The 18480-nt window shown below is 37.2% G+C and overlaps 1 protein-coding gene across 1 annotated transcript in view; it reads left to right on the forward strand.

The window, feature by feature from the left end:
• Positions 1-18480, forward strand: part of ST13 (ST13 Hsp70 interacting protein) — a 29468-nt gene that overhangs the window by 4534 nt on the left and 6454 nt on the right. The window contains exons 2-8 of the mRNA XM_003419748.4: positions 1114-1171; positions 2875-2950; positions 5176-5246; positions 9925-9991; positions 15063-15147; positions 15279-15389; positions 17812-17914. Coding sequence (XP_003419796.1) covers positions 1114-1171; positions 2875-2950; positions 5176-5246; positions 9925-9991; positions 15063-15147; positions 15279-15389; positions 17812-17914 — 571 coding nt within the window. The remainder of the gene's footprint in view (positions 1-1113; positions 1172-2874; positions 2951-5175; positions 5247-9924; positions 9992-15062; positions 15148-15278; positions 15390-17811; positions 17915-18480) is intronic.

The following is an 18480-nucleotide window of genomic DNA, read 5'->3' on the forward strand; positions in this document are numbered from 1 at the left end:
CTGCTGTCCTTTTCAGTTCATCGTATGCATATCCTGAGTCCAGAAGTTTCACCCAACTGTAATGAATGTATACATAGATACAATAACTTTGGTTGTGAAGAATTGACAATTAGAGTGCCTTAGCCTAGCTCTTTTTTTGTTTTCCAAGTTAGTATATCTTTTGAGTAAATTATAGCCTTTTTGTCTTAAGGTAATTTTAAAGTCTTTGTAACCTGCACATTTTGCTACTGTGGCGTTGCCTTAGATACATTCTAGTCACTGGACTCTTACATGGAGCCCATGTGCCTTAGTCTGCACCAAGTTATTTGCATGTAAGTCCCAGTGTTGCCTTAGAGTGTTTGGGAAAAAAGGGTTTGCAAGGCCAGGAGGATAAGGGTAGAAGATAAGGGGAAAGTCTAATGTTGGGGGCAGGTGAATACTGTGTAAAGAAAGCAAGCAAACATTTTGAATTATTACACCTTGTTGTTTCATAAACTGCCTATTTGGATTTAACCGAACTACATGGTGCAAGTAGTTTGTGATTGGCTGCTGACTGGAAGGTTGGCAATTTGAATCCACGCAGCAACACCTTGGAAGAAAGGGCTGGTGATCTACTTCTGAAAAAGCAGCCATTGAAAACTCTGTGCAGTTCTCTTCTGACACAGATGGGGTCGCCCTGAGTCGGAATCGACTCGACAGCAACTGGTTTGAGTTTTTTTATTCTTGCTAAGTGTCGTGTTTACAGTTTTGGAATCAAATATATTTATTGAATTCTAAACCCACAACTAAAATGATGCTGTCATTCCCTGCTGGTTTCTCAGCCTCTTTCCCTTTTCCTGTAGGAATGGGCATAGAGAAGGTACATCTTTGTTAGGCTTGTTGTGGCAGGGAAAGGATTAGGTTTTCCTTAATTAGTGTGCATTAAATAAGTTTTAGAATTGAAAAAACTTAACCATAATATCAAAGTATTCAAATTAACTGAGAGTTTACTCTTAAGGTTTTAAAAAAGTTGCCATCTGTAGCCATCTGAATGTCTAACTTTTATTTTTTTTTCTGTTTTAGGCATAAAAGATGTTGCTTGACTTAGTTAATTGTAGTTTTCTAAACAAATATCTTCTTTCTCATCTTATCAAGCATGGGTGGTAAAATACCACCTGCTACTCATAAAACTAAATCAGAAGAAAATATCAAGGTATGTTATAAATTTCATTTGCGTGTTTAGTGATAAAGTACTAAAAGGTTTCTTAGAGATCTATTTTAACTACTGATTGCAAATTATCACTCCTCATTTTCCGCAAGTCCACTTGGAGATAAGATGTTTGTAAAATTTCTATTATAAGACCAAATCTCTGAAATCTAATTTTGAAACGAGAATTTTGGGTTGAACGATTACTATGTTTTACAATAAATGTCACGTATGTTATATTCCTGGCATGTAAATGGTAAGCCCTGTGAAGGTGTCTGTTGTCTTTATCATTGTACCCTTAACACCTAGCACAGTGGTACCCTTTTAATATTTGCTCAGTAAATGAACAAGTAACCCAAATCAGTAATTCTCAGTTTTTTCTGCCTTACCACCAAAGGGATGTTTCAGAGATATTTACCAAAGCGTGTGTGTGTTGGAGGGGAGAGGTGAGATCAGGAAGAGAGGTAGCCAGTAGCTGAAGTTTAGGGACGAGGGGGAGATGTACTCTTTCAGAATGTGCCTCCTCAAAATGCTCAGTTCTCCCATTTTCTACCTTCATGTCTAAAAGATTTTCCCGTAAGTTTTCAATTAGCTGTCTTAAGGAATGAGGAAATTTGCTGTTTTACTATTTAGAACACCAAACATAAGTACATTTATTTGGCTATGAAAAGATGTTATATCTATAATCAATTGAAATGAGAAAAATTAAGCAGAAACGCAACAATTGGTTTTCCTTTTAGTTGAGTCATCAGAATTTGGTGGTTTCTGAGCCAAAATAGGATGTTTTACAATATATGAAGACGAAAACAAAATTGTTTAAACTACATCTCTGCTAAAATTGCTTATAATAAGAGCATTTTTATTTAGAATTAATGGGTGTTATTCTCAGTATGTGTCAAGTGTGTCTAGCACTTTGCAGGTGGTGGAGATTCACAAATATTTAATAAGGTGAGACTTTGGTTCTAATTTTTAAGAAAGGGGAAGTAATGTGAATAACTAGATAAATAATTTTTGACACAGTAGTACAGTTGAATGAATAGGAATAGGTCAGCTGATATGGTATATTCTTCAAGATAGAGCTTTGTTAAGTGGAAAAGGCAAAGTGCAGAGTTGTCTTATGTACAGAGGGAATATCTAGAATGAAATACATGAGAAACCACACTGATTGCTTATGGGGTGGAAAAGAAATTTTCTTTCCATCATGTGTACTTTTAAATTTTTCAGTTATTATCGTTTGTGTATGATAGTTCCACAGTCCCTTATGTGCAATTCAAAATTCAGAAGCCCTTTAAAATGTAAAGATTTTTAGTAAATGTGTTCGGTTGTACAACATGACCTGAACTGACATGAGGCTGTTTGTAGTCTTTATTTATGGATATTTTGCAGAAATAGCCACATGTTTGATTGTAGAGAGTTGTGGGCTACAGTGCCTATTGAGGAAAGTATATATCTGTGACTTTCACTCTGTAAAATCCAACTTTCTTGGAATTCAAAAGACGTAATTCAAAGACATTTAGATAAGGGACTGGACCTGTACTTAATTATAAAAAAGAAATAAGAGCAAGTTTACTGAAAGAAAACAAGAAAGGGAGCGTTAACAAGGAGGACATAATGAATGTGAACAGTTTATATATAAATTTACATTAATTGGTATACGTAGCAGGTGTGTTGTTAAGTACTGATAGTATCATTTGCCTTCTCTTTGCTAGGAAGAAAAAACAGATAGTAAGAAGCCGGAGGAAAACATAAAGACAGAGGAACCATCAAGTGAGGAAAGTGATCTAGGTGAGGAGATGGTAGTTTATGTTTGATGGCCTTTTGATATGGTTCTGTGTTGACTTTTTACTGAATTGGCTGTATCAGTGCTCTTAAAAAGACAATGTGAGCCATGTACGGAATTTAAATTTTCTAGTAGTTAAATTAAAAAATGTAATATCGACAGCACTGGGTTCACTGGGTTTATTAAGAAACAAGTGAAATTAATTTCCATAATTCAGTTAAACCGATATGTCTAAACATTTTAACATGTAATATAAAAATAATTAATGAAATATTTTCCTTTTTTTCATAGTAAGTATTTGAAATTCCGGGTGTTTTACGCATGTAAGACCAGTTGCCATCAGGTCAGCTCCAGCCCGTGGCACCCTGTGCGTGTCAGGGTGGAACTGTTCTCCACAGGGTTTTCAGTGGCTCATTTTCCTGGAAGTAGATGCCATGTCTTTCTTTTGAGGTGCTTCTGGGTGGGTTTGAACCTCCAACCTTTTGGTTAGCAGCTGTATTATGAAAAGTTTCAACTTCAACATGAATTGGTAAAAGTTCACAGACAGACTTTTCCTTTCCTTGGCTTCACGTTGATCTCAGTCCTAGGCGGTGTGGTATTAGTGAGAAAACGCAAATCAGTCTGCCATCTTTTGTCCTTTATTATTAGGCACATTTTTTTTTCCCCAAAGAAAATCTTGAAGTTAACAGGATAGTACAGTTGTATACAACTCTTCCAGGACTCAACCAATGCATCTCAGGAGAGACACGCAAGATAATTAATTGCCTTCAGGTTCTTTGAACAGTTCCATGAAATTGGCAGTGACGTGTACACTGAATGATTTTCAGCAGGTGTACCTGTGACCCTTAGTCTGCTTCAGAAAACTGATCACAGATATTTTTCAGTATGTATCACGCAGTGAAACGAAACAAGGGAAACACCAGTTTCTTGTTTTAAAATATTTGTAAATACAAACTTTAGACCTAAGGTAACTGGAGTGATAGAAATGAACTTTTTCGTATTTAGCTGAAGTTCTTTAACAGATGCAGTGATTCAGAAATACCTATGCCATGAGTTTTTGTTTTGTTTTTTTAAGGCCACAAATTCACAAAATTTTTTTGTAAATTTGGAAGTCCTTTCATCTGAATATAGTGTACATATTAACTGGGTAATTTCTTACATAGTACAGTTTATCTAAAAACTAAAGAAAAACTGACAGTTGTTCACATTATGAATTAATTGAACTTTGAAATTGTTGGAATGGTCTTGTATTCTGTGGACAGTTGTTCAGATACTTAATTGAAGATCTTTCACTTTTTGTAAAGTTTTTTTTTTTTTTAATGTACTTTTCTAACAATTTCTATAACTAGTAATTTTTTTTTTATCAGCTCTTTTTCTAAAATTTTTTTTTAACATGCGTGAAACAAGCTGTTTCATAGGTAGGTGAAGTTAAAAGCTCAGTTCCTGTTAAAAACTTTAAAATTTTTTGTTGGATGTTTAATTCTAATTTTAGGTGGCTAATTTTAACTTTTTTTTTAACTGCTAAGAGAAAGTATGAAATTCATGATGAATTTGTTTGAAACGAGTCAATATTGTCTACTTAAAGTTTTTTTTAATATATAATAGTTTCTTTGTTTTGCTCTGCTGCAGCGAATTCCCATCGTCATTCATCATGACATTTGCAGCTTACCTCTTTCCAGTGTCTTCCTTTACTGTTTTGTTTTTAATACTAGCTTTGAAACTTGATTCTGCTTCAGAAGTTTGTCTTTATTTTAAGTTAAAAAATTTGGTCTCTACTGATACTTTAAAAACTGAAATAATTTAATTCTATGAAAATTACAGTTTCACTATGATTTACATCAAAGTATCACTCATTTTTGCTGTCTACATAAAGTATTTCCTAAAAAATATAGTGTTACGTCAGTGTATAGAAAAAATGATTGGAGCTGAATCAGTACGGTGACTGACTGGCTTGTTGATGTGTGTCTGTAAGTAGGAGCTATGTGCAGGCCAGCATTCGCAGTACAATACAATACAACTATTTTATGTAATGAGATAGTTAAGGTGAAATACAGTGTCACCAAAACAATAAAGTCGTACTTAATGGGAAAATATTTTACAGTTTGTCATCAGTGCAAATTCAGTTCATCAATTGCTCTAAGCCACATTTTAAATATTAATAGTCTCATGTGGCTAGTGGCTACTGTAGTGTATATCACAAGTCTTAATGTCATTTTCTCAACTTTGGCAGAAATTGACAATGAAGGTGTGATTGAACCAGACACTGATGCCCCTCAAGAAATGGGAGATGAAAATGTAGAGGTAAGTTCAGTGACAGGTTCTGCTTGTTGTAAGGAATGTGGAAGTCCCATTTTTTTAAATAATTTTATGACATGACTCTTTGAGAAAAAAAAACACCTATTAAGATTTTCTCTAAGTTTAGGCATTTAGGAAAGGATTTTATCTTGCTACTTAAAATATTTGTAAAAATTCCCAGGACAATCTTTGACAGTTGTCGATGTGACAGTCTTTGAAATCCTTGTTATTTTTTGTTTTATCTTGTCTTTCAGCTTGCATCTGACTTCACTGCTCTTTAGACTGCAAAGTAGAGATCACAAAGAATATACCTACAAGTGGAAGTGCTTATTAGTAGGTTATCTACTGCTGGGTTGTTTTCCAAAATGGTTTTGTCACAACAGGGATGGTCTGCCTTCAAGGTGGCGAAAATTGATTGTCAGGGAGAGGGTGAAAAAATCTTAGATATTATAATGGTTAATGATCCTCCAAAGGATTGTACCACATTAGCACATATGTGGCGTATCTGTGGAGCCCTGGCGGTGCAGTGGTTAAGAGCTTGGCTGCTAACAAAAGGTCAGGAGTTTGAATCTACCAGTGGCTCCTTGGAAACCCTGTGTGGCAGTTCTGCTCTGTCCTGTAGAGTCATGGTGAGCTCTAATTGGCTCGACAGCAACGGGTTTAGTATATCTGTGGTATTAAAATCCAAGATGGGTGGAAATTAGGGAAAAAAATTTTAAAAGACTCCTTAGGGGGATTGATAGTGGAAAAAAAGCAATGAGAAACACTGTAGCAGTTTGAAAGTGGCTGGTCTGTATTCTCATCAACATGTTAGTGGCAGATTTCATTCTTGGCAGTCTTACTGTGAAAAATGGTATGTTTTTGTGGCTTTTAATTTGCATTTTCTTGATTTCTAATAAGGAGCATATTTTAATGTTTATTGGTCATTCACAGATATTCATGAAGTCTTTTCTGATGTTTTGCCCATTTTTCTAGTGGGTTTTTTTCTAAGTTCATTTTATATTCTGGGTACTAATTTACTGTGTATATGTGCTGCACTGCGCGTTCTACTACTTTGTGACTTGTCTTTTTACTTTGTTGTCTCAATAAACAATTTTTTTTTAATATTGTTGATCTTTTATATTTATGCTTAATTACCTTAAGGTTGTAATTGCTATAATAATCTTTTTCTTATGAAAATTTCATGGTTTTGCCTTTCACCTTTGGTCTCCTTGCCAGCACCATTATTGGAGAATTCCTTTCCCTACCAATCTGCAGTGCCAGAATATACCATTTCCATATGTGTGGGTCTGTTTTGAGGCTTTCTTTCCTACTCGTCTGATTATTTTTTTTCCGTGTAGTAACGCTACATTGTCTTATAAAGCTTGTCTTAGTTATTTAGTGCTACTATAACAGAAATACCACAAATGGATGGCTTTAATAGAAATATATTCTCACACAGTTTAGGAGGTTAGACGTTCAAATTCAGGGTGCCAGCTCCAGGGGAAGGCTTTCTCTCTGTGTCAGCTCTGGGGGAAGGTCCTTGTCATCAACTTTCAACAGCTCTAGGAGCTCCTCAGTGCAGGGACCCTGGGTCCAAAGGCCATGTACGCTCCTGGTTCTTCTTGCTTGGTGGTAATGAGGTCCCCCGTCGTTCTTCTCATTTCTCTTTCTCACATTGCAGAAGACATTGACTTATAATCTAATCTTGTAGATTGAGTCTTGCCTCATTAACACAACTGCCAATAATCTCACCTCATTAACATCATAGAGGCAGAATCAGATCACAAAATGATGGACAGTCACGCAATACTGGGAATCATGGCCTAGCCAAGTTGACATACATTTTTGGGGGACACAGTTCAATTCATAACATAGCTTTGTACTAAGTCTTGCTATCTCCTCACTGTAGAGATTAACTCTCAGTGAATGTGGTGTGTGTCTGAATTTTAGGTCTTCTTGAGTGTTTTTTTCGTAACTTACTAACATTTTCTCCATAATGATCTTGTGCATTTCTGTTAAAAACAAATATAGGTACTTATTGTTTGTAAAAAAGGGATCTTGAAAAATATGTTCTGTTTATTGTTGGTGCTGTTTCGCTTTGATGTGCCTAGGTTTATAATTTATCCTACTTGGGAGCCACAGAGTGTCTTAAATTTGAGGTCTGTTAACTTCCTGTAGCACTGGATCATTTTCAGCTGTTGCCTCTTTGGAATACTGCCTCTTTCTTTCTCATTCTGGAGCCCTGGTTAGTTAATGAAAACAGTATTAGACTTACTTACCTGTTTGCCAAATCATGAGTGCTTCCTATGTCTAGTCTGCTGTTCATTGAAGTTTGAACTTGAATTTTTGTTTTTCATTTTGAAAAATTTACTTTTGTTCTTTTTAGAATCTATTTATTTGTAAGTGTTTTCCTCCTTACCAATTTTCAGAACTAGCTTTTATTTTAAATACATTATATTCTTTTTTGAACTCTTGCTGGTCTTATTCTTCCATAATTTTTTCTTGGTCTTGCTCATTGAGGTACTTAGTTTATTTGTGGGTTGTGTGTGTGTGTGAGAGAGAGAGAGAGAGAGACAGAGACAGAGATATATTTTGACCATGTGTTCTTGTGGAAAAGTTTTTGAGGCCTGAGTAGAAGGTGTGTTCCTCCAAAGAGGGGTGTATTTGCTTCCGTCAGGGCTCTGAGTTGGCACTACTAACTGAGGACCACTTTAAAGTCTCAGCATGCTATTTTATTTTCTTTTATTACACAGGAAATGTGAGTTCCACATGAAAAACTGGTGGTACTTACGAATTTTCAGGGAGCGTTTTTTTCCTCCTCTTTACTTGACCGTCCCTAAATGTGAGACAGATTTATTTTTGGTTTACTATTATGCTCGTAGGTATAGGCATTTGGAGTTCCATGTTTATTTGGGGGGTGTTGATAAGACCACTTACCTTCTCTTCAGCTGTATCTGTGTCTCCTGTGACCTGCACCATCTTCAAAAACAGAATTGTAAGGTCACAAGGGTTTGATACCTGTTACAAGGGTAAAATCTACCTTGTTGTATTTCAGCCTTTATTTAATCTTGGTCTTTGAGGATTTCTATTTTCTTGCTAGGTCCCAGATGGATTTTTAAAGGTTTTTAGTCTTGTTCAAGGTTTCATGTGGACCATATTGTAAACAGAATTCTTCTCCTTTTTTCTTTTTCGTTATCTTGGCTTTGTAGGTTGTCTTGTTATTTGGTAAAGTACATTTTTCTTGGTTATTTTTAAAGGTTTATCAAAAACATATTTCAGGAGTATTTGTTGGAATTACTTTGAATGTATTAACTTGGGGATACATCGAAATATTATTCTTTCCATGAACGTTGTATGTATCTCCAAATTTCATCATCTTTTGTGTTCTTTAACAGAATTTTAATTTTTTCCACTCTTGAAAGTCTTCTGTGATCGTAGAAACTAAACTTCATAGGTGCACTTTCTGTTGTGAATGGTATCTTATTTTACTATGTATTTTAATTGATTTTTGCTGATGCGAAGGCACTTTTTTTTATTTTAATCTTGCCTTTAAAGTACTTGACAAGCTTGTTAAACTGTCTTACTGTCGTTTCCGCTGGGTTTTCTGTTGTCGTTTGTCGTTAGGTGCCGTGGAATCAGTTCCAACTGATAGCCAGCTTATGTACAACAGAACGAAACACTGCCCGGTCCTGTGCCATCTACACAGTCGTTGCTATGTTGAGCCCATTGTTACAGCCACTGCGTCATTCCATCTTGTTGAGGGTCTTCCTCTTTTTCGCTGACCCTCTAATTTACCAAGCATGATGTTCTTCTCCAGGGACTGATTGCTCCTGACAAATATGTCCAAAGTATGTGAGATGTAGTCTTGCCATCCTTGCTTGTAAGGAGCATTCTGGTTGCACTTCTTCTAAGACAGATTTGTTTTTTGGGTTTTCTAGGTAGATATAAATACAGTTTGTGGCTTCCCCCCCCCCCCCCCAATTCTTAACAGTACAGATAATTTTCTTAATGAATTTACCCCTTCAGTAATATTTTGAGTAATAGTGGTGATAGGGTGGGTATTTTTTTCCTCCTAATGTTAAAGAAACTGGTTCTCCACTTTGCATTTTAGGTAGGACATTTGCTCTAAGGTTTTGTTCTTACTAATCTTTGTACAGAAACCCTGGTGGCGTAGTGGTTAAGAGCTACAGTTGCTAATCAAAAGGTCGGCAGTTCAAATCCACCAAGCACTCCTTGAAAACCATGGGGCAGGTCTGCTCTGTGCTGTAAGGTCACTATGAGTTGGAATCAACTCGACGGCAGCAGTTTTTTTGTGATCTTTGTACTGTCAGCATCTTGTACAGTGTTTGTTCCGTCTAGTATAGGTGCTCAGTAGACGTTTGCAGGATCAAAGAAATGAGACCTTTCTCTCCTGAGGATTCAAGTCTAAAAAGAACTAGCTTAACCTCTTAGTCAGGAGGTTGGGTTTTCGTATTCATGTCTAGAGCCGAGTGTAGGGAGTGAGATTTGTTGTTTAATATAAAAAGTAAAAGTTCATTGTGTATAATTTTTTATTAACGAGTTATTATAATTACTGTTTGCTCCCTGGAGACTAGAGAAGAATGAATGAAAATGGGGATTGTGACACCTTCATCCTCGAGAAATCCAAATTGCTTCCTTCTATTTGTTTTATCTTCTAAGTTGACATTCATTTTCTCCCTAGGTAACTGAAGAGATGATGGATCAGGCAAATGATAAGAAAGTGGCTGCCATTGATGCCCTAAATGATGGTGAGTGAGCTTTTTCTCTTCTACATTTCTGTGGTAGTCTGAATATTCTTTTCTCTATTGCACTAATGATTAAATGGCGCAAAAGTTGAAGATAATTCCTATTTATTGTGTATTACAATGTTTTCCACCCACCCCTTCCCCATTGATCTAGAGGCCGAAACCTGGATAGCAGTTACCTTGCCTCTGTCGTGGACAGATCCTAACCTGTCTGATGCAAAGCCTCTGCTTTCCTGACGGTATCGTGGTGTTTTCCTCCAAGAAATGGATTTAAAAAGTTGAAGGGCTTTCAAATAAAGTAGTACAGAAACAATTTGTAAATTTGAGTACTATGGCTAATACCAATAACACATGCAAGCCCCTTCTGTAAAATTCTAGTGGTAATAATAGTGTCAGAACCTGTCTAAGTTTGGAGGGTTTAGTGACCAGAATCAGCCTAGGGCTGATCCCTATAACGTGGCAGTCACACATGCCTCCATTCACCAACCTTTTTACCAATTCTCACACCACCTATCATTCCCTTGGTCCTTTCTACTTCTCTCCTGGGTTTGATAACTGGTTGCAGTAGCTGCACAGAACTCTCAGACCATACTTACAGTTAAGTCATTGATGAAGGAACAAGGTACATCTCAGGATCAGAATCAACAGGCTGTAAGTCAGGATCAGGAAGCATGTAGACAAAGTCTCTCTTTAGTGCAGGACATATTTGTCAGGAGGAATCAGTCCTTGGAGAAGGACATCATGCTTGGTAAATTAGAGGGTCAGCGAAAAAGAGGAAGACCCTCAACAAGATGGAATGACGCAGTGGCTGTAACAATGGGCTCAACATAGTAACGACTGTGTGGATGGCACAAGACCGGGCAGTGTTTCGTTCTGTTGTACATAAGCTGGCTATCAGTTGGAACTGATTCCACGGCACCTAACGACAAACGACAACAGAAAACCCAGCGGAAACGACAGTAAGACAGTTTAACAAGCTTGTCAAGTACTTTAAAGGCAAGATTAAAATAAAAAAAAGTGCCTTTGCATCAGCAAAAATCAATTAAAATACACAGTAAAATAAGATACCATTCACAACAGAAAGTGCACCTATGAAGTTTAGTTTCTACGATTACAGAAGACTTTCAAGAGTGGGAAAAATTAAAATTCTATTAAAGAACACAAAAGATGATGAAGAAATTTGGAGATACATACAACGTTCATGGAAAGGATAATATTTTGGTGTATCTCCAAGTTAACACATTCAAAGCAATGCCAACAAATACTCCTGGTTCTAGGAGGTTCTCAGAGCAGGGACCACGGGTCTAAAGGATGCACTTTGCTCTCATCTGTTCTTGGTGGCATTGAGGCCCCTATCTTTGTTCGCTTTTCTTTCTTTTTATTTATTTAGTTATTTGTTTATTAATTATTGTGCTTTAGATGGTTTACAGAACAAACTAGCTTCTCATTAAACAGTACACACATTGTTCTGTGACATTGGTTAATGACCCCATGACATGTTCAACACTCTTCCTTCTCGATCTTGGGTTCACTATTACCATCTTTCCTGTCCCCGCCTGCCTTCTAGTCCTTGGCCCTGGGCTGGTGTGCCTCTTTAGTCTCGTTTTGTTTTATGGACCTGTCTGATCTCTGGCTGAAGGGTGAACTTCGGGAGTGACTTTATCACTGAGCTAAAAGGGTGTCTGGGGGGCATGCTGTCTGAGTTTTTCCAGCCTCTGTCAGGCCAGTAAGTCTGATCTCTTTCTGTGCTTTAGGATTTCACTCTACATTTTTCTCCAGCTCTGTCCAGGACCCTCTGTTGTGATCCCTGTCAGAGCAGTCAGTGGTGGTAGCCAGCTACTATCTGGTTGTACTGGACTCAGTCTGGTGGAGGCCATGGTAGTTGTGGTCCATTAGTCCTTTGGTCTAATCTTTACCTTGTATCCTTATTTTTTTTCCTTGCTCCTGAAGGGTCAAGACCAGTGAAGTGTCTTAGATGGCCTCTTACATGCTTTTAAGACCCCAGGTGCTGCTCACCAAAGTAGAATGTAGAACATTTTCTTTATAAACCATTTTATGCAACTTGAGCTAGGTGTTCCTTGGCTTCTCCTTCCTTTTATCTCTTGTAAGATAAAAGATGACTCAGGGAAGGGCGTGATTTGAATAAGGGTGATAAGAGTGGTGACTTCACACCCTCTGGTAAGATACATTCCACCCTAATACACCATGGACTTCCAGAAAATCTAACGAATCTGTCTTGGGAGAAGTACAGCCAGAATGCGACTTAGAAGTGAGAATGGTGATCACTCTAGCAAGGCTGGCATTAATCCAAAAAACACAAAATAATAAATGTTGGAGAGGCTGTGGAGAGATTGGAACACTTACACAGTGCTGGTGGGGGAATGTACAATGGTACAACCACTTTGGAAATTGACCTGGTGTTTCCTTAAAAAGCTAGAAATAGAACTACCATACAACCCAGAAATCCCACTCCTAGGAATATATCCTAGAGAAATAAGAGCCTTCACACGAACAGATATATGCACACCCATATTTATTGCAGCACTGTTTACAATAGCAAAAAGCTGGAAGCAACCAAGGTGTCCATCAGCAGATGAATGGTTAAATAAATTGCGGTATATTCACACAATGGAGTACTACGCATCGATAAAGAACAGTGAAGAATCTGTGAAACATTTCATAACACGGAGGAACCTGGAAGGCATTATGCTGAGTGAAATTAGATGCAAAAGGACAAATGTAGTGTAAGACCACTATTATAAGATCTTGAGAAATAGTTTTAAACTGAGAAGAACACACTCCTTTGTGGTTATGAGAAGGGGGAGGGAGGGAGGGTGGGAGAGGGTTACTTACTGATTAGATAGTAGATAAGAACTACTTTAGGTGAAGGGAAGGACAACACTCAATACAGGGGAGGTCAGCACAACTGGACTGGACCAAAAGCAAAGAAGTTTCCTGAATAAACTGAATGCTTCTAAGGTCAGCGGAGCAAGGGTGAGTGGGTGTTTGGGGACTATGGCTTCAGGGGACATCTAAGTCAATTGGCAAAATAAATTCTATTAAGAAAACTTCGAAGTGTGGTGTCTGGGGTCTTAAATGCTAACAGGCGGCAATCTAAGATGCATCAATGAGTCTCAACCCACCCAAATCAAAGGAGAATGAAGAACACCAAGGTCACAAGGTAATTATGAGCCCAAGAGACAGAAAAGGGCTACATGAACTGGAGACGACATCATCCTGAGACCAGAAGAACTAGATGGTGCCTGGCCACAACTGATGACTGCCCTGACAGGGAGCACAACAGAGAACCCCTGAGGGAGCAGGAGACCAGTGGGATGCAGACCCCAAATTCTCATAAAAAGAACAGACTTAATGGTCTGACTGAGACTGGAAAAATCCCGGCGGTCACAGGCCCCAAACCTTCTGTTGGCCCAGGACAGGAACCATTCCTGAAGTCAACTTATCAGACATGGATTGGACTGGACAATAGGTTGGAGAGAGATACTGATGAGGAGTGAGCTACTTGCATGAGGTGGACACTTAAGACTATCTTGGCATCTCCTATCTGGAGGGGAGATGGGAGGGTAGAGGGGGTTAGAAACTGGTAAAACTGTCATGAAAGGAGAGACTGGAAGGAGGGAGCGGGCTGACTCATTAAGGGGGAGTAAATGGGAGTATGTAGTAAGGTGTATATAAGTTTATATGTGAGACTGACTTGATTTGTAAACTTTCACTTAAAGCACAATAAAAATTATTTTTTAAAAAAGTGAGGATGGCAAGGCTTCGTCTCACATACTTTGTACACATTATCAGGAGGGACCAGTATGTGGAGAAGGGCATCATGCTTGATCAAGTAGAGTGGTCATCAAAAAAGAGGAAGACCTTCAATGAGATGGACGGACATAGTGGCTGTAACAGTGGCTTAAGCATAGCAGTGATTGTGAGGATGGCGCAGGGCCAGGCAGTGTTTCGTTCTATATTACACAGGGCCGCTATGAGTTAAAACCCACTCTGAGGCAGACAACCTTGCGTCGTTAACATAATGAACAGCTGACTCTCAAATGGCATCATAGCCACAGGCATAGACGCTAGGGCTACAAAATGGAGGATAATTACATCAGCTCATGAAATGGAGGACAACCGTTCAATACTGGGAATCATGGCCTAGCTCAGTTGACATATAAGTTTGGAGGAGGGGGACACAATTCAGTCCGTAATGGGTCATTTAACACATGCTGACTATGAAAAAGTTCAAATCTACAGAATATGAAAGAGCCCTCCATTATCCTTTTTCCCTCACCAATTATTCATTGCTCTAGCACTCAGGTCCCAGGCACATGCAGCCTTATTTACTTGGGAAGATAGGAATGGCAAGTAAATTTGGCAGTGGGGTAGGCATTAGAAGTTCACTTTTCAACATGGTAGGTCCTAGTTGCTTGTTAGACATCCTCGTGTTATAATTTGTAATACCATACTTAAAGTCCCTTGTTTGTCTTGTCTCAAGTTTTCTTTGACCAAGACTTATTTTGGACTTAGTGCGAAGAACCATTTTATTTCTATGGTATGTTTTATTTGTTGAATGATTTCATTTTAAGGGACTGTTATACAAAGAAGCTGATTATGAAAATGGGATACAATGAATGAATTTTGGTGTGCTTTTTCTGCCATTCTTGTGAATTGAAATAGGAAATTTTTTTAAAAAAAGATCAGCCCTGTGAATTTAATGGGTACTTTTCCCTTTGTAAGTTAAATTTTTATCCTTTTAATTTGGTGATTAAAAGAAAATTAATAAAATAAAATTAGTTTATTTTACCCTTTAGATCGATTTTATCCTTTTACTTTTTTCTTAATTAAAAAAAAAATGGTTCTACTAAAATATGGCATTCTGCTCTATTTAGAGGGTTATATACCAAAAAATTAATGTGTCTTGAGTGATGTACAATGGAAGAGTTTTGAAGAGCCATTTTTGTGTATTAATTTGGACGCCAGTCTTTTTTTTACTGGGGTAAAAGACCAATAGGATTATTATATTTTATTCTCTGAATATTTCTGAATAACTTTTGTTTTACTTTAGGTGAACTACAGAAAGCCATCGACTTGTTCACAGATGCCATCAAACTGAATCCTCGCTTGGCCATTCTGTACGCTAAGAGAGCCAGGTGAGGACTCCAAAAAGCATCCCCTGGAGAATAATTGCAGCTCATTTGTTTAATTAGAATTACTTCTGTGGAGATGCCAAAGGTGTTACTGTTTGAAATGAATACCTTTTAATGTCACACTTATTTTTTAGTGTCTTCATCAAATTACAGAAGCCAAATGCTGCCATCCGAGATTGTGACAGAGCCATTGAAATTAATCCTGATTCGGCTCAGCCTTACAAGTGGCGAGGGAAAGCACACAGGTAAATAAGAGAATTTAATTATTTTTAGAACTCTTTCAACTTTAAATGTGATATTTTATTACGCTTTGTTTTAATAAAATTGCCTGAGGGTTTAATGCCAAAGTAATTTGTGTTCTGTATAAAGAACCTAGAGAATTTTATAGGGAACAAATACGGAAATAAAAATGATTTTCACTCCTTCCATTCAAAAAAATTTTTTAAAAGCTGCTGTTAACATTTTTTGACCATATAGAGCCAAGTATAAGGTAAGGATTTTTCTCAAAATAACCTTTAAGGAGAGAGTGGTATGAGCGTTCTTAGAAATTTTCTCTTATTTTCGGACTTTGTCTTTGTAACTTAATACTGAACAAATAATGTATTAATTATAAAAGGAATACATTAATGTGAAACTACTTTAGTCACTGTTAGGTCACCTGAAAAATCAAAGGGGAAAATTAAGACCCAAAATAACCCAGGTTCGTAGTCATTCTAGGGTGAGACTTAATGTTACACATACAATTGCTTGTGGCTTGGGGGAATGGGTTGTCCAGTGACAGCATGTTACAGGAGTCGAAAAGGTGACTCACAATAGCTCTCGTGGTTACGCACACACATGTCAAAGAGATAGATAAAAAGTTAGAGTAAAATATACTAACGATATGTGGCTATAGAAAAAGTTCACACGCATTGCTTTTGATCCTTTTGAGACCCCATTAATCTTTGAGCATTTCTTTGTCTTCTGGTACAAGATAGCACAAGCTCATCTTGTACTTTGCTTGCTCCTACTTGGAATCAGTCATTTCTCTAAGAAATCGTGGTTCATTTTAGTGGGAATGGTATTTAAAAAAACAAACCAAACCAAACCCGTTGCTGTCAAGTCAATTCTGACTCATAGTGACCCTATAGGACAGAGTAGAACTGCCCCATAGAGTTAGCAAGGAGTGCCTGGCGGATTCGAACTGCCTACCTCTTGGTTAACAGCCGTAGCACTTAACCACTATGCCACCAGGGTTTCCAAGGGGATGGTATTTAGAAACAAAAATTTGGACACCAAGTATGTTTATTGTTTCTGAGATGTTATTCTGCTTCAGTTGAGAGACATAGAAAAAAAAACTGTCATGATTTTTTTTTTTTAAATTTCATGAAATGGTGAGTTTGTACTGATATTTCCAATTAAAATTTAACATTAAATGTTTTTCTTTTTGACACTTGGCTCCTACAGTGAAAATCTTTCTCCTTAATATGTTTACTTATCTGTATCATTCTCTTAAAAAAATGTTCCAGACGCATTGCTGTCGAGTCAATCCCGACTCATAGTGATCCTCTAAGACAGAGCGGAACTGCCCTTATGGTTTCTAAGGGGTGGCTGGTAGATTTGAACTGCTGATCTTTTGGTTAGCAGCCATAGCTCTTAATCATTGCACCCCAGGTCTGCTTGTATTCTCTTACAGTATACGTAAAATCATTTTAGAATTATGATACCTTGAAAAACAGGTTAGCTAAATAAAGTTCAGAGTTTTTTTTTTGCTTATTTTGTCCATAGAGTGTACCTCACATAAGACGTACACTGTCAGAGTTCTGTTTTTTTTCTGTTTATGTTATCCGTTTGATACACAATTAGCCTCTTGTATTTCTGATTGTATTCAGGTTTAGGGTTTGCTTTCTTCGCCCCTCTTTTCTGATTTAATTCTATTTTTTGAGTGTGAAACATTTACACATTTAAAAGTTAAAACTGAGTGAAGAGATAATGCAGACAGATGTCATTTCCATTGCCATGCTCCTCTGTCGTGTTCTTACCTACCCCCACCAACCTTAGCTTCAGATCTATCTTTTGCTGCTTTTATCAACAAAGTTTCACACATGTGTATTGTTTCCCCTTCTCTCTTATATAGAAGGTCATATGCTAAGTATCCATCATGTTAATCCTGCTTTTGATGAACTGAAAATTAATGGTCTACATACCTCTTTTTTTTTTTTTTTTTAATTTCATGATACAGTGAAGTCTGTGAGAGCTGGAACTCAGTTGGACTGCCTTGTTTTTTCTGAGCCTTTTACAGGGTACATGTTTTCTTTTATATCACTCTGTATTAGTAGAAAATATTTGAGTTTTCTTTCTCTGACAGGTTTCCACCTTACACAGGTTCCAGTTTCACAGCCTTTACCGTATTTGCAGTTTAAAAAAAGCATTTTTATTTTTAATTTCATTTTTAAGCATTTGTTTTAATAAAACAGTATCTTTACATTTATCATAGAGGAAATTTAAACCCCTGCAAGTTTTTGCAGATAAACCAACATAGTAATTGAATTGGTTTGTGAAAATCTATAGTTGAAAATTTAACTTAAACTTCTATAATAATCGTTTTTTATAATAAAGAAGGAAAACACCATGTCACTTAGCTCAGTATGTATACAGAATGCTAAAATTAGTTTAAATCTGTTTCAGACTTCTGGGCCATTGGGAAGAAGCAGCACATGATCTGGCCCTTGCTTGTAAGCTGGACTATGATGAAGATGCTAGCGCAGTGCTGAAGGAAGTTCAACCGAGGGTATGTAAAGTAGAGAAAGGGGAGTCAGTGCAGTTATATTTCTGGTACTTAGCCCCTCGTGCAAACCAGATACCTCAAAACCAGATGAGAAGAAAGAAACTTTCGGAAGTTACATAGTCTGTAATCACTGAAGTTTTGTACTCAACTCAGGAAATCTTTCTAGGGTTTTATACTTTGATTTCTCATGCTGTTTTATAGCAAGCTCTGTTACTTTGTTTGTAAACCTATAGTGGAATTATAACCAAAAAATTAGATGTGGAAAAGGGGGCATCAGGCTTATAGCAAGGAAAGAAATAGAAAATCTGTACAATAGCCAGGAATGCATCTGGTCTGTCCATGTATAATGTATGTATAGCCACTGTATAAAGCATGAGGGTCCTATGGAAGTTAGTAAGTTTAAACCTTTTTCTAAATGATGATATTGAATCCAGAAGCTAGAGTATTCTGTTTTAAGATGATATCTGAAATGGGTTTTGTGTGTGTGTGTGTGTGCGTGTGCGCGCGCGTGCGCTTTAAGTGAAAGTTTACAATTCAAATCAGTTTCTCATACAAAGACTTAGACACAC

The sequence above is a fragment of the Loxodonta africana genome, chromosome 4 (genome assembly GCF_030014295.1).
Source record: "Loxodonta africana isolate mLoxAfr1 chromosome 4, mLoxAfr1.hap2, whole genome shotgun sequence".
Classification (NCBI taxonomy): Eukaryota; Metazoa; Chordata; class Mammalia; order Proboscidea; family Elephantidae; genus Loxodonta; species Loxodonta africana.